Source organism: Epinephelus fuscoguttatus, linkage group LG24 (genome assembly GCF_011397635.1).
Source record: "Epinephelus fuscoguttatus linkage group LG24, E.fuscoguttatus.final_Chr_v1".
NCBI lineage: Eukaryota > Metazoa > Chordata > Actinopteri > Perciformes > Serranidae > Epinephelus > Epinephelus fuscoguttatus.
This window is the reverse complement of record NC_064775.1, coordinates 13,633,305-13,659,041: the sequence shown is the minus strand read 5'-3', so window position 1 is coordinate 13,659,041 and position 25,737 is coordinate 13,633,305. Positions and strand designations below refer to the sequence as shown.

General features: G+C 41.3%; 1 protein-coding gene across 3 annotated transcripts in view; it reads right to left on the bottom strand.

Annotated features, from left to right (window-relative positions):
• Nucleotides 1-7,756, bottom strand: part of kcnh7 (potassium channel, voltage gated eag related subfamily H, member 7) — a 92,805-nt gene extending 85,049 nt beyond the window's left edge. For all 3 annotated transcript variants that reach the window (XM_049569786.1, XM_049569787.1, XM_049569788.1), the window contains exons 1-2: nucleotides 7,225-7,756; nucleotides 6,215-6,445 (exon numbers count right to left, since the gene is read on the bottom strand). In XM_049569786.1, the coding sequence (XP_049425743.1) occupies nucleotides 6,215-6,445; nucleotides 7,225-7,300 (307 nt within the window). In that variant the 5' untranslated portion in view covers nucleotides 7,301-7,756. The remainder of the gene's footprint in view (nucleotides 1-6,214; nucleotides 6,446-7,224) is intronic.
• Between the last annotated feature and the right edge of the window lie 17,981 nt (nucleotides 7,757-25,737).

Sequence of the window (25,737 nt, the reverse complement as noted above, 5' to 3'; positions counted from 1 at the left end):
TACATTTGGCCACTTCATAAACTGGCTTGAAAGCCGGGCGCTGTTCCTGGGGGCTTGGCCTGACCTCTCAGATAGCTTTGTGGCCAATTTGATTGGTTGAGTGTTGGCAAAATTGTAGGTTTAGAAATGGCCTTGTCAGCCTTAAAATGCATTTGTGCACACCACGTCAGGGACAAATGATGAGCACTTCTTAATATGCAGCTCTCAGAATCAAATACAGCAGAGTCGCTGTCCTTCAGAAATAACAATGTGTGCATGCCGGTATCAAGATCGCAATCTTTGAACAATAATTTAAATCAAACTATGGAAATATAGTTAAAGGATGATCTATGGTATGAATAACTGTACAGTCATACTTGCTTATTATAAAAGGGAGACGATACGAGCAGTCTGCCCTGTGGAAACAGGTGTATGACCTTCCCTGGAGAATCTCTGAGTCAGGTGAGAGGAAAACACTGAGGTAATTAGAGGCTCAGCATACAGAATGGTAATGAGGCCTTTTCTCCTTGTTGCAGGGTCTGACTGTCAGAAGTCCTCCAGCTCTTTTTATCCAAGTCTCCTGTGGGCCAGCCAGTGGAGGGAGGGCATTTGGCCATCATTGATTTCCCCTCTCCAATGCACCGGTTTTGAAGATCAATGCAACATGAAGGTATTTGTGTCCTCATTAATGCTGTTTGCTCAGCGAATCGATGCAGATTGAACCCCCAGCTTGGCTTGGCTGACATTAGGCTGGCCTAGAGAGGAATAAGACCTCTTATAGTTATGTTTTAAGTACTCAAATCCTTTACCTCGCTAATAGCACAGTATACAGAGAGTCCACCACGAGTGAATGTCCTCTATTCAAAACTGAAGTTCACTAAAAGATAAAAGACGGAAAACACACTCAAGGATCAAAGGTAAAAGTACATTACTCAACCTGAGCTTTACTCCCCTTAGGCTGCTCTTCGGTAACGTGTCCTATGGCCTTCAAAGATTTATGTTTGGTTAATTAGTTCAACAAATATTCCCAGAAGGTTTCTACATAACGTCATCTTGTGGTAATGCAATTCTGTTCCCTAATGAGAGTCCTCGCTAATGGTTCCTGCAAGCTCTTTTTTACAGAAAGAACCGAACATCTCGACAATGTTTCTAAATGGTTCTTGTAACTACGCAATGTTCTGGTAACTAAAACAGTGCCAGAAAATGTCTGCAACCACAACACGTCTGTACCGAGTCAATGCCAAATTCTGAAAAATGCGATGCTATTTGTTTTTCTTCAGTACGGTAGTTACCGGGGAAGGAATTCTTCCAGATGTGACAGGCAGCATATACAGCAACGAGTGTTCTCGTCTGCTGTTAAGGAATAAGGAGAACACCTACCAGCACAGAACAACACCAACATGCAGAAGTCTGCGACAAGTTCTGCTGCAACAACAGCTCCACCTCGACTTGTCAAAAAGAATAACTTTTTTTTTCTGAGACCAGTAAATTTTCCTAATTCTTTGCAATGAGCAGGCTGCTTATTTACACTATGCTACAAAAGCAAGCTGTGGGACCAGGCACTGAGGGTCTATTCTGTGCTGAACGCTGCACATTCGGTGCTTTTTTTCTGGTCGCCAAGTTGAAAAATGTTCAACTTTGGATAACATGCTGCTATCATCGCTGTCACCCAGCCGACCAATCACAGTAGAGGAGGGGTGGGACAAAAAGCCTGCCAAAAAACCCAACTGTTACATCTTACATGTTCAAGTGCTAAACAATGACAACTATGGAGGAGAAATAGGTTCACATACTGTAGGCTATTCCTTAATATATGTTTACTCGCCCACAAAATCTCATGCACAATTTAAAATAAATTAAATGTAAAAAAAACAAACACAAAGGAGTGTGTGTTCAAGTCCATTAGATTTATTATTTTGTTTTTGTTTTTGATCATGGTATCAAATTGGGTTATGAAAATCATGGAACATCACAAGCACTGGTATTTACCCATAGACTGTAAAAATAATGGACATAACTACTGTGACATCACCCACTGGTTTGTGAACTATTGTTTTTAGGCCTCAAGTTCAGCATTTGGCCATCGCCATCTTGGTTTTTTGGAGCCAGAAATGACTATATTTGGACGAAAGGCTGGTGCTGTGGAGGGGCAAGGGGTTGATCTGACTGAGAACCCAAGGACACTATCAGCAGACAACCTTTCACTCAAAGCGGCCCATCCTGAATTATGTGTAAATTTAAGCCTTGATAAAGTGTAAACAGGTGAGCTATAAAAAAAATTCAACACCCGTACAGTCTTACTATATAATGATGTAAACTCTGTCTGTGGGTGTGTCTGTCTGTGTCTCTGTCTCTGTTCAACATTTTTCTCCTCACTGACTTGGTCAATCCATGTGAAATTTGGCACAGTGGTAGAGGGTCATGGGAGGATGCGAATGAAGCAATATTACATCAATTGGCCAAAGGGGGGCGCTATAGCATCTGATTGAAATTGCAAACTTTCTCATATCTCATGCCCCATATGTCGTAGAGACATGAAACTGTTTTTTAAAAACACTTAAAATCAATCTCTTCCTAGGAAGTTTGACCGATCTGCATGAAACTCAGTGAACATAATCTAGGGACCAATATCTAAAGTTCCCTCTTGGCAAAAGTTGGAAAACTTACTAAAACTGAGCTTCTATAAGGCAATGAATATTGCGGAGGGCGTGGCTCATCACATAAAGGTGTATAACATCTCAAGGGTTTCACCCATCACCACGCAACTTTGTAGGCATATGACCACACATAATCTGAGGGGACCCCTCCATTATTGACCCCATCAAACAAAATGGGGGCACTACAGAGCTAGTTTCTTATCTAGCCCTAACTGCCATATCGATTTTTACTAAACTTGGTAGATATGTAGAACAGGACGCCTCAAGGTGACTGGAGAAATTTAACTCTAATTGGCAGCTGGGTGGCGCTATAACAACAGAAAAATGCTTAAAAATGGCTAAAATGCGACTGATCGCGGTGGCTCCCCCTGTGGCCAAATGTTGTTGGGGTTTTTCCTAAATTTTGGTATGACTAAGTCATGGTATGGTATGCTGTACATAATCACGGAAACTGTCAGTGTGTCATTCTGTCAGTCAGTCATTCTGTCTGTCCCACATTTTTCTACTCACTGACGTGGTCAATCTATGTGAAACTGCACATAGGCATTGAGGATTGGCATAGGTAGAAGGAGACAAAGCTACCAATGGGTATGGACTAGCTGTAATGAACAGGGAAATTAGCGATAGAGACCAAAACTGTTTTTGGCACCAGACTGTAAACCTGGTAATATCTGCTGTAAAGTTGACTCACTTCTGGAGCCAGCCTCAAGCGACCGTTCAAAGAACTGTAGTTTTCGGCACTTCCGTATTGGCTTCAGTTCTCAGCCCCAGAGGCTGCCGCCTGGTATCGACTATTGAATTTCTGGTATTGTGGCATGCCTTATCTACAGCGTAACAGCACCTTCAACTGTCAAAAAAAATAGAATGGACTAAAATTGACAACATTTCCCTCTGAAATGTAGCAGAGTGTAAAACTATATAGATGTACAAGACAGAACTTGGTACTTGAATAAATGTTCTTGGATCATACCCAGGTGTGAATTTTGTGGCACACATAAAATAAGTAATGTTGCAACTCCTATCACAGGGGCAAGATCTCATCTTTAGCACTGGAAAACACAGGGAAATTGTAGTATTTATGATACTGACTGACCTTATGGTCCTTGTCAAAGTTCAGGAAAGATAATATTTTTTAAAAAGGCTATGGGCTGCATATTGACTCCAACCACTCCACTCAAAAAATAAGCTGACTTCTCCACTCTGCCCAGTCCCTTGAGCCTTTTTCAGCTGCTTCATCTCACTCTTTCAACCTTTGACCTCGTATATCTATGTCTCTGAGGATACTATCATTTGTCACTGCTCTATAAACTACCCTTGACCTAATCTACATCACCTCTCTCCCTCTGGGTTTTCTTATACCTGCCTGAGAATGAATCACACCACCGCACACACACAAGTGGTCAATCTTTAAAAGCCACATCATCATCGCTAATCTGGAGCTCCTATCTTACATCAAATGTCAAATCAAATCCCTCTGATAGCATCTTGTTTCATTACGAAAGAATACATCTGCTCTTAAGCAGAGAGAAACTTTAACCCTTTTTTTACATCAGGAGCTTTATGTTTCTCCTGCAGCACTGATGAGTCACCAGGTGCAAACTGTGCTTCTTCACTCTAGATGCTCAGGGGGACGTCCTCCTTAACTCAAAGACGCCAACGCTAACTTAGATCTGAAGTGGGCTTCAGAGGACTTTGTGAAGTGGTTTATTCAGCAAGTATTGTTCAATATTTTTGCAAAAAAAAAAAAAAAAATTGGCAAGGCTCCAGACTAACTTCTCCACTGGTAGCACTGCTGCTACTAACTTTCTCAGTTATTTGCACCAACATATTATTTAATCGCACCACTTTTGGTACAGCATGTTACTAATCAATGACCTCGCCTGCTGATGAATGGTTTTCTTTATTTGTATGCCTGCAGGTTTTGTTTGTTAGTATTAATGTGCAACTCAAAGTTTCAAGCTTTAACTGTCTAGACACAGTTGCCTGTGGACATTGTGGCTGAAAGTGGTACTTTTTATTTTTCACTAAACATCTTGTTGTCTCCCTCTACACCAACCTCCTCTCCTCCCTCCTAATTTTATTTTTGAAATAATCAGCTACAGACTGCTTTATGTTTTGGAATGCTACCATGTAAAATTTAACTCACGCACTCACAAAAAATGATCGCCTATGTGACCATTTTTGTTGCAGTCTGGAGCACTGTTTGGGATGTTACGTGAGAGGGTTAATCGAGTTTTTATTGTTGTTTTAATATCATTTGCTGTTAAACAAGTTTTCAGGCTATTGGTTGTGATTTATTAATACCAAAAGTATAATTTCTTGTTTGAGGCGATGTTTCAGCTAACTTTACAGCTCTGCAGCAATAATTGAGTGCACTCAACCCAATAAAAAAACTGTAAAAACTATAACAAAATGCTGCACCCCATGGGCTCAGCCTAAGTGCAGTAGATTGATTTTTATTGGATTAAAAATAACTCACACACAACAGCATTAACAATCACTGAGGATAAACATTATAAAGCCTAAAGGCAACATACAACAAACACCAGACAAGCACACGTGGATGATCCCTTCATCAGTCTTAAAAAACTATTAATCCTTATTTGAGTCGGCGTGAAACTTCACCTTAAGCATTATGCAAGGAGACTTAATCGTCTGAATACATATGTCATTGTTAGAGGTCAGCACATGAACTCTCCCTGAACCAGCACATTTGATGTGACTGGTTTAAACTTTCACTCTGCAGCTCGCCTTGTAACTCATCAAAACAATACCAGCTGTCAAGCCAAGTCATGATCTGCATGCAGTATTCATAAGCAGCATGTACACGCAGCAACACAATCTGAAGTATGGAAAAGCTGCACAGATACAGTCAGTCAGAGACAACTGTCAAGTCTGTGAGCACTAACAGGATGTTAGAATTATAACAAACATCTATGACATCTGTGTACACTGTACTGTACAACAACTACGCTATTTTATTAAGAGATGATGAGAACAGAAAGAGAGGAACCACACGCCTCACTATCTTCACATTACTCTTTAGGGAAGTGCGCTACATCCTTCCCAGGGTGCCCTATCCAGCGCAGGCTAATGAACATCTCTCCCAGCCACCCAGCGCTTGCATCAATTCAAAACTGGACTTCACAGCAAAGGAAACCTTCACAGCTGCTCTTCCCCCCCTCAGGGTTCTAAATGGGTGCACTCAGTGATTTGCTGCTGCAAAATGCTCCAGATAGAGCCGACTCAGAACTAAAAATTACCCACTGTGTACCTAGAGTGTGAGACATTGTAAAAGTCACCTTTCGCACATTTATCCCACATCTTATCTTGCACTAACACTGCAGGTGGCTCGGGCTTGTGCAGCACACAACAAAAATCAAACTCTGTAGCATAAATGTTGTGTTTCAACCTTTCTTATCAGTTGAACACTGGCGAAGAGATCAAAACATGATGATTACTTTCGGAGAGGGGGCAACAGAGCTTCAGTGCACTTTACAGCAATACTACTGCAGCAGCATCGTGTCATGTGCTGTACACACCACCTGAGCCCAAATGAGATGGCGCGTGGCACTCACCATCCTTACGGTGGTAGGTAATCTCCACCTTGCGCTCCTCCGAGCCCAGCAGCGCCTGGGCCACCTGGGCCACCGAGTGCCGGGTGGTGAACTGGCCGTGCAGGAAGTCACAAGTGCATGGCTTCTGCATGACGTCCGGCCGGGAGAAGCCCGTCATCTCGCAGAAGCCGTCGTTACAGTAGATGATAGCGCAGTTCTGTACCCGGGCATTGGCTATGATGAATTTCTTATCTGTAGAGGAGAGATTGAAAAAGGAGAAAGAACGGTAATTTGTTCATCGGCAGAAAAATCACATAACCAATTTACTGAGGACATTAAACATGTGGATATAAATTAAAACATTAAAACCATAAATATATTAACATAATGTGACAGAATATATTTCACAAAAATATAAAAACAGGTAAGTGGGTGTAATCTGTTTACATGGGATTATCCTCCATTATATTCCTTAATATATGAATAAATAAACGTAAAGCAGGCTGGATCGCTTTATACTTGTTTATGCTCATCTTGTAATCATTACAGCTTGATTATTTATTATTTTAAGTGGAAAATGCACACATTTTCAGCTGTACAACCAGATTTATGGCACACTTGATGACTGTTTGCCCATTTGCTTTATTCAATAGGCCTCCAGCATGCATCACAGCACAAATAATCTACCAAAACTAAACACAACTGGAGGATTTAATAAAGGCAATGCAGGTATTTTGAGGATATGATCTGAAAGTTATTAAATCTCTTAATCCTTGTTTTTCATATGCAGCTTTTTTAACTACAATTTCCAGAGTAGAGGAGGCACTCCAGCACTACAGAGCTGCTACACAAGATCAGGCAGCAGGATGATTAACTTAAAATTACTTCCCACTGACATATCAAAATCATTCAACTCATCAATGTCCTAACGACTATATAATTGTTGTCAGGATGCAGCAGGACAGACACAAAGGCAGGCAGCACAACACAGCGCACCCACACAGCACTGGACACCAGAGAGAGGTACTCACTTTGTCCTTCGAATTTCCGAATAATTACTCCCAGAAATGTGTTTTGTGGCGCAACATGACCCCTCCGGACAGGCATGGTGCCCCTCCACAAAATAATGATGATAAAAAATCTTTGGCTGTCCAAGTAAGCCGGTCCCCCAAAACGCCTTCCGTCAAGTTCTCACGGATGACAAGCGAAGCCAGAGGGGGCTCCCCGTTTTCTTTGTCACCAGTCAGTCATCCTCGTAAGAAAATCTCCCCCTCTCTCTTTTCTCTGCCGACCCCCCGTGCTTCCCTTATTTCAACTCCGACGCGTCCCCGGTTGAGCGCATCGCAGAGGCTTCCCTGCGCTCCTCGCCAATGTGAAGCTGAAAAGAAGGGAGTCGGCAAACCGCAGTTTCACCAACATTTCACCGACGCTCCTCGAAAGCACTGTGCGCGTTTGTGCCGGCGCGTGAGCGAGTGTGCGCGTGGGGGTCTATTGTTGTGAAGGGAGGACTGATGGTCTGTGAAGCCAATGGCTGAGAGGAGAGGCTGACAGAGAGGAGAGGCGCAACACTGACACTGCGAAGGGAAAAACCCACATGGATGCGTAGACAAAGCAGACGGAGAGGTAGTAGAGGCAGGGCTGGCTGGTAACGGATTACAGTAACGTGTCACGGCGACGTTACTTTACTACTCCCTGTTTTGTTTCAAAGCATAGGGACTGTTCGTTATTTATGAGAGTGGAGGGGTGGTGCATAACGGGGGTGGCATATCAAATATTTTTTTAAGCACTGGGGAGGGAGTAATGTTTTTTATTTTGGCTTAGAGGAGGGACATACAACTTTAAATGTCTGTATTTTGTATTTATTTTTACCACCTTTTTTTTTGAAAAAAGAACATGCGGGGTATGGAAGACATGCTTTCTTTACAAATCACCAAAATTACACCATTTCCCATAGCCAGAAACTGTAAAAACAGAAATTACTGTTGGATTTTCAAATTTCCTACGGTCCTTGAACACCTTAGGTGGGACAAACATGTCTAATTTAAAGAAATTGCCAAAAATAAAACTGTTTACACTAACCAGCATGCATGACAATCCCCAACTTTTAATTTTCAAACATAAAAGGGTAGGTTTTAAAAATCTAACTCAAGGAAAAGTATTTATAGCATTGGGGAGGGCCCAAAAAACAAACAAACAAAACAAAAAATGGAGTCACACCCCAGCCACCCCCCTCATCTGATAAATAAACAACTGTCCCTTATAGTGGCAGCATAAACAATTTGTAATTACCTTCTAGCTTAGCATATTTAAGTCTGTTAATTTCCTTCTCTCACTGTCACACAGCTAATACAATTAAGGTAGTTAGCTTAGCAAGTGCCAGGTAGCTTAGCTTATCTGCGTCTGATAAGTTACTTTACCATGCTTACTTTGATTTTATGGTTCCAATGATGCCCCTATTAAACCAGCAGCATGGTTTAATAAGAAGGCAAAAAATCACGACGACGAGTAATGAAACATTACGTTTGACACTAATGACTGACTAATTTTCCTGTCTTCCGTCTGAGTCACGAGGCCAACAGTGCTGTGAGTGGTGACATCAGGGCAGCAAACGCAGGTGTGCCTCCCGTGTCATCAATGAAGAGCCCTAGGTCAAGGTGAAGCTGGGCGGTAATGTTTTAAATGTCCCCTCTAGCCTCAAGCTTTTCCAAACATTGTTTGCATAAAACACTCCACTGTCACTGCCTCAGAGTGAGGGAGGCCTGCTGCGCACGAGCAGGCGCTGGCCATGGTGCTGCTGAGACAATTCACTTTTCCTCCCACTGGTGGTATCAGTCCCATGGTGTAGACATTTTGTAAGCGGATTATACAGAGTGAGAAGTCAGGAGAGGGGGTCGGCGCCTTGCTCAAGGACACTTCAGCAGGAAATAATCAGTGGTGCCCCCAAGGAGGGGCCATAGGACCCTGATATACCATCCAGGCTGAGATCTGGTTCAGGCACGCTCATTTTTTAAACTAACACACACATAGTGGTATCTTGTGAAAATGCACAACACAAGGCATCCACTGGCACCAACCATGTCAGCATAGCTTGTTGGGAAAGGAGTTAAATAATGCTCCAAATACCTGAGGTACCTCCATACCTCAAGATATCTAAATTAAAAAAATCAATACACGAAAATACACATAGGCTACCAACTAAAAATCCTTATTTTGTGCAAAGACAGTTATGTTACCATGTCAAAACAATGACAGGTAATCTCCACTGGAGGTTTTAATACTCTCCTCCCCTCAATTTATTCCCCTTGTTCCATTTTCCCTTCAGATCCAATCTATTTCCCTCCCCGTGTTTCTTTTCGTGTCTCACTCAGAACACGCACATGCAAACAAACACACCCAGAGTCTAGTGAAACATCTGTCCTGGTCTTACACTCACTCTCCCTCCATCTGGTCCATTGAGAAAACGACTCCGTATACACAGACATGGGTGGGGGGGTTGGAGAGAAGGTAGCATATGCTGTTTTTACAACCTTGTGCTTTAACAATGACTACAGTAGACTGCACGTGCAGGCAGCCTTTGTTCAACACTTTTCTCCTTGTCGTACACTAGCAGCTTTCTTTGGATACAGCATGTGTTATTTTTTCCCTTGCGGCCTATTGCACAGATTCTATTGGCAGCTTTAGCATTTATCAGTGCTAATCTGCATTTTGTTGCCCACATCCAATTTGTCATGACACGGTAATGATATCTGAATCCATAACAACAATCCACTACACAAACCTTTCTCTCTCTCTCTCTCTCTCTCGCTTTCATTTCCTCCTCTCTGTCTCTGTCACACAGCAAGCACGACTCACTGACTCACTCACAGCAGTGAAACAGCAAAGGGTAGGCCTGCCCTTGAGTCAAATTCACATTAAAGGGAGTGACAACATTAATTAATTGTATTTTAGCCCATAATATGCTCACTGAAAGGACAGCTGGTGGTGACGAACACTATTTTAACAGGGAGAGGAACATAATCCTAAATAAGTAAGTCAGTCCTGCACACACGCAGCAGTTATTACTGTAGTTTAACACCGTAGAAATTGAAGAATTCCTGTTTGAGATAGTGCAGAGATCTAAGGACACAGCATCAAAAAGCATCTAACAGTATTAGGACAAAGCCTGATACAAACGTCTTGAATGCAAAATTTTTGTAATAGGAAACACTTTGCCTCATGTCAAAAGCCCTACTGAAACTACAGAAAACTACAACCTACAGGTTCATTTCAGCACAGTGGACAGCTCCCCATGTTCTAAGCATTTTCTTGACTTTGTTACTACGATAAGGTTTGTTGAATCAGTGGTCCTAGCTTGCAACTGAGATCACAGGTTAATCACATAAGGGTAAGTGCAAACAAGAGCTCTCAAAGCCGCAGTTTAGTTTCAATTTCCACTTAAGTCCAGGCTGCATGTCAGATTAGATGCTACATGCTAGCGACTGCGCTCCACATGACGAGAGGGCGAGTGATGATTCAAAGAGAGAAAGACATGTGACAGGTAACTGCGTAGTGGCATAACTCAAAATGTGTGCTGAGATGTTACAAAATTAGCCAGTGTGCTCACATCCTCTTGTTTCAGTGTGCTCCTTGAATATCTCCTACCAGATGCTATTGGCAAGGAGGCCTGGTGCTTTATGGGAACTGATAGCTATAAATAGGTAAAGCTGTATTTACTTTCCATTTATTTGGAACGTCACTTATCCGTTTATGCCCTTTATGAGACTGCATCCTCCTGACCAGGTTTATGAGTCACCGTAAGAGAAGGAAATTAAGTTTTAGCCCTAAGATGCTGTTATAGGTGTAATGAATAATTAAGTTGAAATTAAACAAAGCAACAGGGATGTGGGTCTTATTGGCAATACACGAGGGAATTTTCTAAAGTAAAGCTGGAGGGTTTGAGGATATTTCCGAAGAGATATTTGCTGTGGTTATGAGTTCAGCTGTATTCCATTAAGTGCAACCAAGTGATCATTTCTATCAGACTGAAATATTAAAACCCTTTGCCTCATGGGGAATATTGTCTGTCAGGAGAGTCACTTTGTCCAGCAATTTTATGGTCAAATGAATCTATCTCGTGATTGAGTTCCTCTGCAACTGTAATAATAGAGCCTCACTTATATACACTGAATGTGAGTGACGCAAAGATCACAATTAGAAGGATAAAGCCTGCACAGAATATGTTGTTGTAGAAGCTTAGTGACATAGGGAATAATCATATTGCTATCAGTGTAGCTGGTGACAGTGACATTTTTTATAGTGGGACCAGATGGAGCCACTGAAAATCTTGGGTGGCACAATAAAACCAAGAGCCACAGGTGAATTTCAGGAATTCTATATGCCGTTGAAGTATGAGAGTTAAAGGATCAAATACTGATATACTTTAGTTTGTTATTTTGCAACTGCAATTTACCCATTTTCATTCAGATATCTTGAGTCAAGAGTTCAAGGGACCCCTTTCAAAATGGCCATGCCAGCTGTTCCCTCACCAAAATTTAGCTCCCTCGTTTTCCAACAAGCTAGCATGACATGATTGGTAACAATGGATGCCTCAGGTTATCCAGGTTCACAAGATACCACAACCATTACATAGGTTAAAAAAATTGTGTGCCACAGCCTTTTGAAGACAGCAATTGTATCAGGGTGCCCCCTCCCGGACTCCCTTTGGGGCGCCACTGACTGACGAGCTAAAGCTCAGCCTCCTACTCCTCTTAAGTGGAGCAGGTAATGCTCCACAAGAGGAAGTAAAATAATAGCGGATGGTGTAACACATCTAATAAGCTACAATATCTTCTTCCATTTTGGAATCTCCTGCTCTCCATTCCTTTAAAAGGTCAGCACTGTCCAAAGACAGTTTGCTATTGGTCAATGATACAATTTTGCAAGTCAAAAATATTTACTGGATTTACTTTGCCCCCTCCCTGATCAACTTATCTCAGTGAAAGTATTTTTTAAATGCTTCTTGTGACCCAGCCTTAAGGGGCAAAGACTGTAAAGTTTGTCTCAAGCAGTGCCTTTGTTTGGGCAAGGATGGATGTTTTTTCCTGGGTTTCGGTAAGACATGCCCGAGCTGAAAAAGGATAGAGCTGAAGCAGCCGCTTTATAATTGGAGCTGAGTCAGCAGGTGAATGATTACAACTTTGCCCTATGGGATCATCACCATCATTATGATGTATTGGAGAAAGAAAAAAAATGGTTATTACTGCAGAGTGTAACCTTACCCTGGGCCCTGCTAATTAGGTAGACTAATACCAAACACTGTAAGCTCCTGACAGGCTGTCACTCTTGTAGCAAAAAGGTCCAGATTCGGCATTGCATGTGGTGGAGTGATACAGTGACATGGGAGGTGTAAGTGGGGAGTGTGGAGGCTGTCTTTCAGCCTGGGTTCAAGACCCTTTGACAGCAAACATCCATCCTGCTGAACTGTCCTAGAGCAAGAGCAGATACTGAAATCCCACCTGCTCCTAAGATGTTAAGCCAAATGAGAGCTCCCCTCTTCAATCGATAGAATATCACATCATTTCTGTCTCCAGTGTCAGTGCTAAATCATTTAAAATTGGCTTTGTCATGCAGAAATTACAGATGCTGCCCGCTGTCAAATAGCCCCCGTTCACTTAATGTGACACAGGATTTAAAGGTTAGGACCTACAAGGGGTTTATCCTCCAGATTTTGTGAGTGTAAGAACGCTAACATGGTTAATTACATGGACTGCCAACAAACCAGCAGTGATTTCCCCCGGTGGTTGTAAAGGATCTCTATTACTATGAGGCATTTTCTCTGACCTCAGTCCATGAGAGAGGCTCAGTGTACTGTAGCCTGTGCAGCAGTCATTAAATAAACCCCGAGGGGCCTAATCCACTCAACATCAGCTCATTCACGACTACAGAGAGGAGCGAAAGTAGATGTGTATCTGAGTGTATGAGTATTTATATTTATCTGGTTATATCTGGATCATCAGGGTTTTTCTTGACTGCATATCATAAGCCAACAGAAAGTCTTTTTTAGAGAAAGAGGTTCTACAGAAATATATTTTCCCTGTTTTTATACTCCTATCACCCACTGCTGCCCTGAGGCAACAAAAAAAAAATGTGGGTGGGAGATGTGGGTAATTAATTTTGATTGATAATCTAATGAGAGTCCCAATTTTTCAAATAATAGGGTGAAAACTTTTCTGGGAATTCAAGTGAACGTTGAGTTATTTTAAGGTACACCATCACCATGATTCTTCTTTCTAAATCTAGCCTATATAACTTCACTTTCCTAACTCTAACCTACGTAACTTTACTTTCCTGACCCTATCCAACGTAACTTTACGTTCCTAACTCTAACCCACGAAACATTCCTTTCCTAACCCTTACCAACGTAACTTTTCTTTCCTAACCTTTACCAATGTAACTATACTTTCCTAACCCTAACCTGTGAAACGTTCCTTTCCTGACCCTAACCAACGTAACTTTACTTTGCTAACTCTAACCTACGAAACATTTCTTTCCTAACCCTAACCTACGTAACTTTACTTTCCTAACCCTAACGTACAAAACTTTGCTTTTCTAAACCAGATCTATATAATTTTACAAGTACAAGTTGCGTGACAATATGTCAAACATGAGCATGCTAACATGCTTATAACAAATTCTGATTTTTAACCTTTTTGGTGGCACTAGATGAAAGCTTAATGGATCGTCAAAGCTACTGCAGTTCATCCTGATGGAAACATGAATGTCTGCACCAAATGTGACTGCAGTGTTTCCAGTAGTTGTTCACTCAAAACCAAATGCAAACCTCGTGGTGGTGCCAGAAGAAAAGTCAGGAGATCAGAAAAGTCATTTGGATTCATCCTCTGGGACCAGGAATGATTAACATTTTCTGCCAATTCATCAAGTAGATGTAGAGATATCACACTGGATGAGTGAAAATTTCTGACCTGCTGGTGGCACTAGAGAAAAAACAGGGATCGCGTCAAAAGCATTCATCATCTGGGGACAAAGAGCATGTGTACAAAATTTCATGACAATCCATGCAATAGTTGTTGAGATATTTCAGTTTGAAGTACAGTGGCTGGCTGACCAACCAGAAGATCAACTGGCATTGCCATCAATAGCCAAAAAGATGGAGATGCTGGTGTTGCCAATACTGTGGCGGCGGCCATTATATTAAACTGGTGATAATGATGATTATGGTGGTAATTATGACAAGCATACTCATGGTGACAGTGGCGTCAAGCATGGCAATGATGATTTATCTTGGTGATAATGGTTGTGATAATTATGATGCTAAATCAGTACCATCACTGAGGGTATACCCATGCCAGTCCTATCTGTTTGCTCCTCTGTGAGACAATAAGTTCCACTCTGTGTTAATCTCCCAACTGGCATTGGCCTTTAGCCTCCTTGCTGCAGCCGCTGCTGTGGGGAGTGTTTTTGAAGGAAGAATATCCCCCCATAAGCCTGACTCTATCAGCTTGGTTGGTCCATTCATTTTTAACTTAATCTGTTTGGTACGTGGAGCAATTTGGATGAGGCAGCCAGGCCTTGGCCCCTAATCCACGGATAACTCCAAGGCAAATGGCTGCCTATACACCCAGGAATGACCCCCCCCCAGTCTCTCTATTCTTTCTCTGTTTATTTCTGGCTGTTGTCTGTTTTAGTTGACCCTCGATCTCCGCACTCGCTGGGAGCCAAGACAACAGGACAAGGCTGACAGTCATAAAGATCACAGCTACATGATTACAGATAAAGTGAGGCAGAATATAAAGAAAATTTTCCAATGTTGCTGGTTGGACTTTTGTTTTTGCCGCAGTCCCCCCTCCAACTTTGTCCCAGACTTTTTCCACAGCTGGCCCCTTCCACAGATAAATGTCTCACCTTTCCTCATATGCTGTCTTGCTATCTTTTGGGAGAAGTTCAGCTCAGTGGTTCATGGGAAATACGCGCCAGGGACGCACTGTTGGTGTGTCAATGATAACCCACGTGTCACTCCAAGATACCGCTGGCGGCTCTCTGTAAACTCGTGGCTTTGTCTTCTGTCAGTGTCGCCATCACAGCTAAACGCCTGTGACTGCACAGCTCATCGCCAAAGAGAGGTGTCATCCCAGAGATGTATCACCCTGCACATGTCCCCCTCTCTTTGCTAGTCCACTCGAGGTGCAAAAGTGAAGTGACTGTGACTCACAGTAGTGTGTGTGTGTGTGTGTGTGTGTGTGTGTGTGTGTGCGCGTGCGTGCGTGCGTGCGTGCGTGCGTGTGTATATGTAAATACTTTTGTGCCTGTCCTTGTGAGAACAGATTTGAGTTAAAGCCCTTGGAAGGAGGCCATTTTGGTAAAGTGAGGTAATTTCGGCCTGTTCTCACCTCTTGATGGAGTCATGACCATGGCCAGATTCACCAATTCAAGGGCCTGAGGGCAGAAACTCATAGTTCCCATCTTGCATTCAACTTCCCATCAAGTACAGTGCACACAGAACGGCTGTCAACCAATATCATATATTTAAATATATAATGACATTGTAAAAAAAAATATATATATATATGTGATTATGAAAATTAGTATTAGATTGTGTAAAGAAGGGTGGGCACTACGCTTTTGCGATGGCCTTGTCCCACCACCATGAGGACTCAGATGCACTGGCAGTGTATTCATTTCCAATGGAGCGCAGGAGAAAGCAGTCGCGCAGCGCATGGTGGGAGTGTCGCAGTGAGTTTGGAGGAGGGGTTCAGAAGGTTTTGCGGATCTTTATCAGCCTAAAGCAGACTAGATTTAACTTGATGGAAATGAGCCCATCCAGCACGATGTGGCTGGCTCACGAAACTTGGACCAAACTGTAAAAAAAGGCGATGTCGTTCTAAAATAACAATATTCAGCAGTGGCATCACCTATTTCTTCACTAAAAAGTTTTCAGAGATACATTTGGTGCATAGTTTATATGTCGTAACAGAAAGTTTATGAGCTTAATTTTTAGCCAATTTTGACAGCACTAACACAGAGCATGCTGTAAATAGTACTCCAGCGCTCCTGTCTCAGTATAATGGTAATTAGAGGAATCATAACGTTATGTGGGAAAATTCACCAACTGAGAGCAAAATAAACATAATAAAGTTGTCAGAAATACCTCTGGTGAATGGACTGGTACAACATTTTGCTTATTCATGGCACCCAAGTGATGCTTGCCCTCCGAATAAACAAAAATTTCAAAGTGTTTATAAAGTGGATGGTTGCTTTTCAGACCATCATTAGCACAAATCCCAAGCCAGGTCTCAGATCAGCCTCTTGTGCCAGTTCCTACCACCAAACCCATGAGCATAGCACTGAGTCCCGTTTCTGCATTTAGCATTGCTTTGCCCTACAATGACTCCTGCCGAGAGACCTCAATGAAATTCTTTGTCACTTCCTCAATTACAGCCACAGTGGTGCTGAGCTCTAGAGCTCCTCACTCTGTCTCCTCCTCACGCACAGCTCATCTTGTAAACATGTGTTAACACCTGAGATCCGCACTCATCATACACCTCTGTGTGTAATTAAATGAAGCCGTGATTGCCATTACAGATGGTGACAATTGCATCTATTTATGAGAGCAGCTGGATGTTCCCCAGTTACAGAATCACAAACAAGTCACATGAATCATCTTCTGGCAACAATACTGAGTTGGTGTTTGCATCTAAAGGATGAGATTGGAACAAAGTCTTACAAAAATATCACTCACTTGGCAGCAGAACTACAACATTAAATTTCAAATATAGCCTACTTGCTGCAAAATCGAACAAGAATAGAGTCATGAATCTGAATATGTAATGTTCACACCCCTGCTTCCACTTTGCAGTCTTTGTAGTGAGCAATGCAAGCACTTTTATTTCCTATAAACTCACCTTGGAAACATTAAAATTAGATGTTAACGTTGTCATATTGCTGCATACCTAGTACAATGCATACTACACACAGACACATCAAACCAACATCATGATGCACTGCGATTAGTGTTGACAGATCAAACAGGAACGGAGGTATTTTTAGATTTTGTTTACCTATTGAATCACTCTCTATCCTGGTAATCCCTTGCATTTCTCTGATTTGTACAGTAGTTGGTCTAAATCAAGCCCTCTAATATTTATAGCTCTCCAGGTCACAGTGCATATTCATAAATAGACTTCATCCTGTAGTCATGCATGTTTAATCCTTTGCTGATGAAACAACATTTATTCTTAACTCCTAATTGGTTTGATCTGACATCCCGTTCAAATCTTTAAAACTGTTAATTAGAAACATCTAGACAAGCAGCAAGGCTTGTGACCCCTTACTTTGGAGCAATGTCTATTTGTGATCGGACATAATAGAGGCCCCATAGAATTGGCGTTAAAGGGATACTGTGTCGATTTTCAACCATCTTTGTATCAAAAAATGTTTGTTGAAATGAACTGTGGTAAACTTCCCTCCATTTTACCAGCGCCAAGATCCCTGTGCTCATTTGCCAGCAAAAAATCTGCAGGATGATGCGTTCTGTGGAATCCATCTTGGACTGTTGCTCAAACTACAGGTTGTGCCTCCTCATTTTTGTCAAGGCTATTCAATGAATGCTGAGACACAGTTTTTGACCCCATAGGAGCAATGGGATATGACATATGCGCAATGTAACTGGAGCTGCGATGTTGGAGGAAATAAAGGAGTGACATCTGCTCAATTTATTCAATAATTGCAGAACTGGAATTCTCACCGATGTTTTCTCTGTAGCACCAAGTCAAAAAGCATTTGTGTCTTTCTACTGCATGGACAGCCCATTTTTTTGAGACAACCATCTTCCTAGCAGTGAAATACTTCTTTACTTAGTTAATACTTTTACTTTTTTTTTTTTTAATAGTTTTTTCTTTCATGGGTTGACCAATAAGAAAACAAGAACTAAAGCTAAAGAGCTAAAACAAGCTACCAAAATAGTATAAAGAAAAACCAGAATCATATGTGCTGACAATAAAAAAGAGATACATCTCAAATATATCAAAATCTTGAAGAAATATTTCATTATTTTGGGAGATACACTTTTGCTTTCTTGCCCAAAAGAGAGATGTAAAGATTGACACCACTCTCATGTCTGCACAGTAAATATGAACCCATAACCAGCATTAGCTTAGCATAAAATCAGAGGGAAAAGCTAGGTGACATGTCCTGTTAATTCTATCTTATCAAAAAGTGTAAAAATGACAGGTTGTGATTTCACGGGCCTGTTCCTTGGCTGAACGCAGCGGCTTCCTGCAGTGTTTGCTGGTGCCTTACAAGACTCCATGAAGTCAGTGCACCAGGCCAAGAAATAGTCTCACACATAATCCCATGTAAAACCACAACTTGTTGTTTTAAACTATGGTTTTTCCATGCATTTCCAGGCTTATGCTGAAATAAGCTAACTGTCTGCTGGCTGCAGCTTCAAAATGTATTCTGTGTGTATTTGCATTTATGTGCATCCAGATTATGAGTTTCATTAATCCCTGTGTTTGTAAATAAACCGTAAATTCTTCCACACTGAGCCTACTGGGAATTTGTATGTACTGTGAATATGTATTTGTACCTGTGTGCACCTGTGTGTGTGCCTGTGTGAGTGTGTGTGTGTTCAGTCTTGTCAGTTCGTGAGGAGTTGATGGTTGCGGATGGCCTAACAATTAGGAGGTCATCCCTCTGGAGACTATGGCTTCCTTTTGCGATGACTCCATCCCTCCTGTTCATTGTTCACTGCTGTTGTCAAAATCTCTGGCAGCACTCCAGCCATCTCGCCTCCCCCTTCCCTCTCCTCCGGTCTGTCACTCTCTTGCTTGCTTGCTCTCATTCTGTGCCAGCTCCAGCCGGTCTGGGGGATCAGGAGCCAGGGTTGCCGTGGCAACTTGTACTATCCCTATCGCTGAGTGGATCATCCCTGGATTGTGTTCCTCACCACCTCCACCTCCCCAATGCAAATGCAGAAGAGACACATGCACCGACTTCTTCACCTCTGCCTCTTCTTTTCTCTTGTAAAACACAAAGCCATTTGTCCATTTTCTCTTCTTCTCCCTTCCTCTCTTCATCTGTCACTTTATGTTTCCCTGAGACAGTCAGGTCAGGCAACTGACGTTTTGTTTGGCAGCTGGAGTCAGATGTCAGATGAGATAAATGAAATTATGAAATGAGCCTTTATAAATGGTCCATGGCTTGTTTAAGTGGAGCAATAGGGTCCGCCATGCCTTTGTGGGATTTCCCATCATGCCTCTTATGCTGGCAAGGCATTCATCTGAAGTCAGTGGGTGGCAAGGATTAAACTCACCAGACAGGGGCACCCCAAGAAATTTTTCATTAGGTAGCCAGGTGGGGCCCCTGAAAATCTTGGTGTTGCACACCAAAATCAAAAGCCATAACTAAATTGAATGAATTTGACAATGCTGCTGAAGTATACATGCTAGTTAAAAAACTATGTCAATATGGAGACTTCACTGATAAATTCTGGTTTCTTATTTTACAGCTAATGTTAGTGTTCTTCAAATAGGCTGGTTTTCCTTTTCCTCAAATTAAGCGGAGACTTGTGTCTACTCATTCAAGCCATTCTCATTATAGATATCTTGAGGTAAAAGTTCAAGGGATCCCTTGAAATGGCCACGCCAGTTGTTCCCTCACCAAAATGAATGTTTTGTTATTTAGCCTTCTTCCAGACAAGCTATGCGACATGGTAGTGCCAACTAACGCCTTAGGTTATCTAGGCAGCACTAGCTTAAAAAATGAGCATGCCACAACCAATTAAAGACAGTAACGTCAGCCTCTAATTATTTTTGCTTGTGGAGGACCAACAATTGTGTCATGCATTTTCAAGCTTTTCCAGCACGTTACAACTGTGGTAAAATACATATTTACATACAGTACATACTATATATACAGTTTACTGATTATTTCACACAAAGATGATTCAGATGTTACTGTGCTAGAAACGACAAATTATGTTTGATGCCATGATTTGTATTTTTGGTTCTCAAGCCAACGCTCATTCAAACAGCAACCTCCCGGCATGTAATGTTTGTTCGCCTCTCACTGTTCCATCAGAGGGAATACATCAAAAAAGGCTGACAGATCACACGTGCGCTGAGTGACAAGCAAGGTCTGAGCACAGTCGTCTTCATTTTGTGTGAAAGGCAATTAGGCTCCCTCCGACTTATTAGATTTGTTTCTCAGAAAAGAAAACTTTTAGTCAGATACTGATTTATTATATGAATAAGCAATTACAGTTTCAAGCACCCTTTTTTCAAAATTCCACCACTTTTCAAACCTTGAAAACACCACATTAAAATTCAAGAGTTTTTAGGATGCCCTGGAACCATACAAACTCTCGGCACACAGTTAAGAAACAACAAAAGCGTCTATGATTTATCCTGAGAGGAACATTAATATCTGCAACCAATTCTACGGCATTATGACAAATGTGAACCTCAAGTCAGTGCAAGAGGAAAAGTCTGGGGATCACCAAAATCAGTAGGGTTTACCCTCTGGGAACCATGAACGTCACTACCAAATTTTGTGGCAATCCATTTGTTAGATGTTGACCAAATTCACTGGGCAAGTGAGTGAAATGTATCTGCTGGTGGTGCTTAAGTACGTGCCAAAGGATCACCAAAGTCATTGTAATTTATCTTCTGGGGACAATTAATACCTAGTAAATCACATGGCCATTCATCTAGCAGTTAACATATCACCAAAAAAACAAAAATGCAAACCTCACAATAGCACGACAGAAAAAGTCAAGAGATCAACAAAGTCATAAGTCATAATCTGGGAACTATAAAAGTCTTCATCAAATTCTGGGGCAATCCACTTGGTAGATGTTGATGAAATATTTCATTGGATTAATGTGTGAAAAATGCACTTGCTGTTGGCTCGAAAGGAAAAGCCAAGAGATCACTAAAGTTAGTGTGATTCATCTTCTGGGGACCATAAATATCTGTATTAAAATGTATGGCAACCCATCTAACAGTTGTCAGCACATGTCACCACAAAACAAAAACCTCATAATGGCACCCCAGGAAAAGTTAAGAAATGACTAGAGTCATTAGGACTGTTTCTCTGGGGACCATGAATAGCTATATGACACTTCATGACAATCTATTCTATAGCTGGTGGACATACACTGCCATCCCTAAAGAGCTATTCCACTAGGAGGCTAAAAAGTGTACCAAACATTGAAAGAGATTTGCACACTAACCACTGTTCATTAATTGCTGTTGAGGTTTGCTACCTGTGCTCAGAAAAGCTGTGTTTTCTTCTGCCCCCAGGCCACAGTTGCCCAGTTTCAAAGAAAGTAGCTCTTGGCTGATCAAAGACCTACGAGAAGTTGCCAGGTGATGTTATTTTTCACATGAATACATTTTCTGCAGCACCCAGCTCTCAAAGGAGAGACAGAACTACACTGTTTATTAAAAGCACTATGATCACCACATCATTATAGATTAGACAAGGCAGTGCTGCAAGTGTACGTGTGCTGGCATCGGCTGCACCAATTTACCACCACAAGCCGTGGGACTCAACATATTGCTCCCCACAGTCCAAATAAAACAGCTTTGTTTCTGGATGCTCCTGATGAATCAAGTCACCTGAGATGCCTCAAGAGTTGTTAATGTAGTTACATTTCTGGCTCTGAAAAATGTTGGAATAGCCAAATTCTTATCTGCCAATACACATTACTGCACATGCACACACACACACACACACACACACACACACACACACACACACACACACACACACACACACACACACACACACACACATCATCGACCCTGCCTATTATCTTGACGGGGCAATCCATTTAAAATATGTCATACAAGGTGAAGTTGCCCACTGATCAATCTCCTCCATTGATTTATAGCAAATGACATTGAGATACGACTGCAAAAAGCTCCTACATTTAGCCTATTGACGCAGTGTATCGAGTGACAAATAGCTGCCTGAGAATTGTATTCCAGGATATTAAATCTACCGGCCAGCTAATTGACAGTATCGAGGACTAAATATAGAATGTAGCTTTTAATCTAAGGGGATATTTATAGTACTGCTGGATGTCTTTTTAAAATGTAATCAGTGACTTAGTTCAGTGCTTTAATGTCTCTACAAGCTCCTGACTGCCTCTGTTTCTGTTTCTCAGGGCCCAAACATCCAAGACTGGAATTATTATTTGTCAGTGTTCAGTTCTGAGAAAGCAAATATCAGCTCAGCCAGTATAAATCCATCAGAGTTAATCGGCTCTGTGAGAGCACAAACAACTCACCGGTCAAAAACCCAACAAGTCATCACTGAAAATCAACACTAATTAACAAATAGTCTGACATTTTGCGAAATATTTGCTTTCCTGCTGAGAGTTAGAAGAGACGACTGATACCACTCTCACATTTGTCTGTTAGGTAGGAAGACAGAGCCAGGAGAATATTAGCTTAGCGTAATGCAAGTGTATTCACTGTGTCCAACTGAGGAATGGTTACAGCTCGGAACTCTCTTAAACCACATTTTTAAATTTTTGGACTGCTGGTAGGCGTTTTTGTCTGAGCTTTTAAACGTGTCAAGATAGATGTTTACCTCTACTTCAATCCTTCACGCTAAACTAAGCTAAGCTAACTGTGTCGTTGTTCTAACTTCATATTTAGTATAAAGATATGAGAGTGGTATTAATCTACTCATCCAAGTTTCAGCAAGAAAAAGTGAATAAGTCCTCAAAATGTGGAACCCTTTCCTTAAAGCTGTAGTGGTAACTTTTGTCATATTTGCTGAAACTGTCAATATACCCAGACAGTAGTCCTTAAGACACTGCCACAATGGAGGCATTTGCTAGAATCCACTGCACGTCAACAAAAACAATCAGATCACTTTCCCCACTGGCCACTCCTGGCAAAAAGTAATTGGAGGCTGACACTACTGTCTTTTAGAGGCTGTGGCATGCTCATTCTTTAAGCTAGTGCTAAGATTACTGCTATCTCCTGAGACAAGACAACCCAAGGCATCCATTGGTATCAACCATGCCATGCTAGCTTGTTGGGAAGGAGGCTAAATAACTCTCCAAAGTTAGGGACAGACTGGCATTGAAATTTTCAGAGGGATCTCTATGAAAATGGGATCTATGGCACCCATGACTCTCCCCTAAACTTGAGAATGTTTGTGCCCATAAGATGGTTTTTGTTGTTTGTTTGTTTTGTTTGTTTTTCAGCTGTACAATGAGAAAGATGTAAAATGACAAAGTCTGTGACCTTGCTGTCATGTTTAAAACAGCCAAGCAAAAATGAGGCACCACCAACTGGTCTGAGCAACCTTTCTCATTTTACAGCTAAACAGTACACTAAGATATGTTTCTGAAAACATCTGAGGTGAGAAATAGGCAACGCAGTAACAGAATCTTAATTTATAATTGATCAGCGCTGCCTTGTTTGACAGTGTGACCGCAGCTCAGGAGCAGTGACTGACAGTGGCTCCGTTAGAGGATCCTTGGCTCTGACTGGGTGTTTCCCTTCAGCTGTGGTGGACTCTAGCAAATGCCAATAGAAGCACTATGAGGAGGAAGAGAAACATGATGTTGTTTACACTGTCTCACATATAACTGTGTTGATGTAGTGACAAGCAAATATGACATAGTTACATAGAGCCAGTCAGTCAGATCTTGCACGTTTGATGCTATGCTTTTAAAGACATCTAAATGAAGCCACCATTTCATATATAATCACTCTGCAGTTAAAATATCTGGTCCATTTTGTTGATCTTTAATTAAATGAACCAATTATACTTTGTTCCCAAAAGACACTGCTGTTTGGTAACTGCAGCAGCCTGCTGAACTATTTTGTGTAGGTTTTCCTTCCACTGCACTAATGAACTCTGCCCGTGTTTTTTTGGAGTAAACACTATGAACTAGAGTCAGTTAAATAAGGTTGAAAAACAACCACTAAACTGTAACCAAAGACAATCACACCGAGTTTACTCAAGTTATAATGAAGTAATTAAACACAATTAATTAGAGCTGTAAGCAGCTGATGACGCCATCAGTGCACCTCACAAGGCCTTGGTGTAACAAGAGCCTGCGCCTGCCTATCGAGGGCAAGAGAAACTATAGAAGCGTCCTATAAACTTAGACAATGACTGCAGGATTCAGTTTCTCTTATAAGGCACCTCTGAAAGCAGCTGGCCTCATTAGATGGTACAAAGTTATGCAGCGGTAAGGAGGGAAGTCACCTGGAGAATCACCTGAATAATTTGCAGCAGCTTTATATATGGTTTTTTCATGCATTCTCAGAGGTAAAGGTGTTACGACTTTGCAGGGATGTGAGCTACAATCACATCAGAACTCTCTGGGAGGTTATATAGGTGATATATTGTGTGGTGTTATCCCCACTCTAAATATTTTATGAAGTGGTTGTCAGTGTATTGAATGTATGAATCAGAAGCCAGAGGTGTCTTACTGTGAAACCTATGGCTTGGTCAGAAGATATCCAACTGGAAGCAAAGCTCTGTAATTGTTACAGCTGAAAGGAAATGTTGAATCTCAGTGGTTACAAGGGAATTAACAGCTCTCATTCACTGCAATAACAGAAATGTGTTGCTCATATTATTTTTCATCTCATGGAAAAAGAACAAGTTTATATCGCCCTCTGTTGGCGATATGATTTAAACACACCTATCATATGTCTGGTTCACAGTGTGAAATCCATAATCACTGTTCCCAGCTGTTTCCAGCTGTTAGAAATTAGAAATCAATTAAAGTCTTTGCACAGGGGCTCCAAAGATCCCCTCCAGACATGCTTTAGATGTAAAATATAAAAATACCATGCTTGGAGTAAACATTTAAAAAATATGTCTGATATAGTTTTTCCACAAAAAAAGTTTGATTCAAACTAAAATGGCATCTTAATAAGAATCTATGAATATTTGAATATTGGGTGTATATAATTATTTAGTGCAAAGACAAAACCCATAAAATATTAAGCATAGAAAATTACAGACCAATTGCCCCGCAGCATATTAGAATGAATTTCCCTGGCTAGACTTCAATAATACATAATAACCCCTGGTTTTAAAAATAAATATGGTACAGATTTATGTAGAGTATAAATACACTGACTGAAGTTGTTAGTAAAAATAGAAGACATAACGTTATAATATTGATGTGGTCCTGCATGCGTCCAAAGCTTTTGACTGAATTAATCATGGTAAATTGGTGCACTATTAAAGGCAAGGGCTCCCCCATATTGTTATGAATCTTGCATTTTTGGTATTCGCATCAAACCATGCAAGCTATATTGGGTAACAGTAAATCTGCACCCTTCCTAATGACCAGTGTGGTTTGACAAGGTGAGGGACTGTCACCTGTGGGTATTTGGTAGGCATAGTCTTATTAAACATCTATAGAGACTGCTCAGAGTCTGTTTGAGTTATGGTGTGCAGTATGACATTCAATTTAACTCTAAAAACAGTTATCATTATTGCTAAAACTACGAAGGATCAGGAGCAAAATGTTCATTTTTCATGGCAGATCAAGTGTTAAA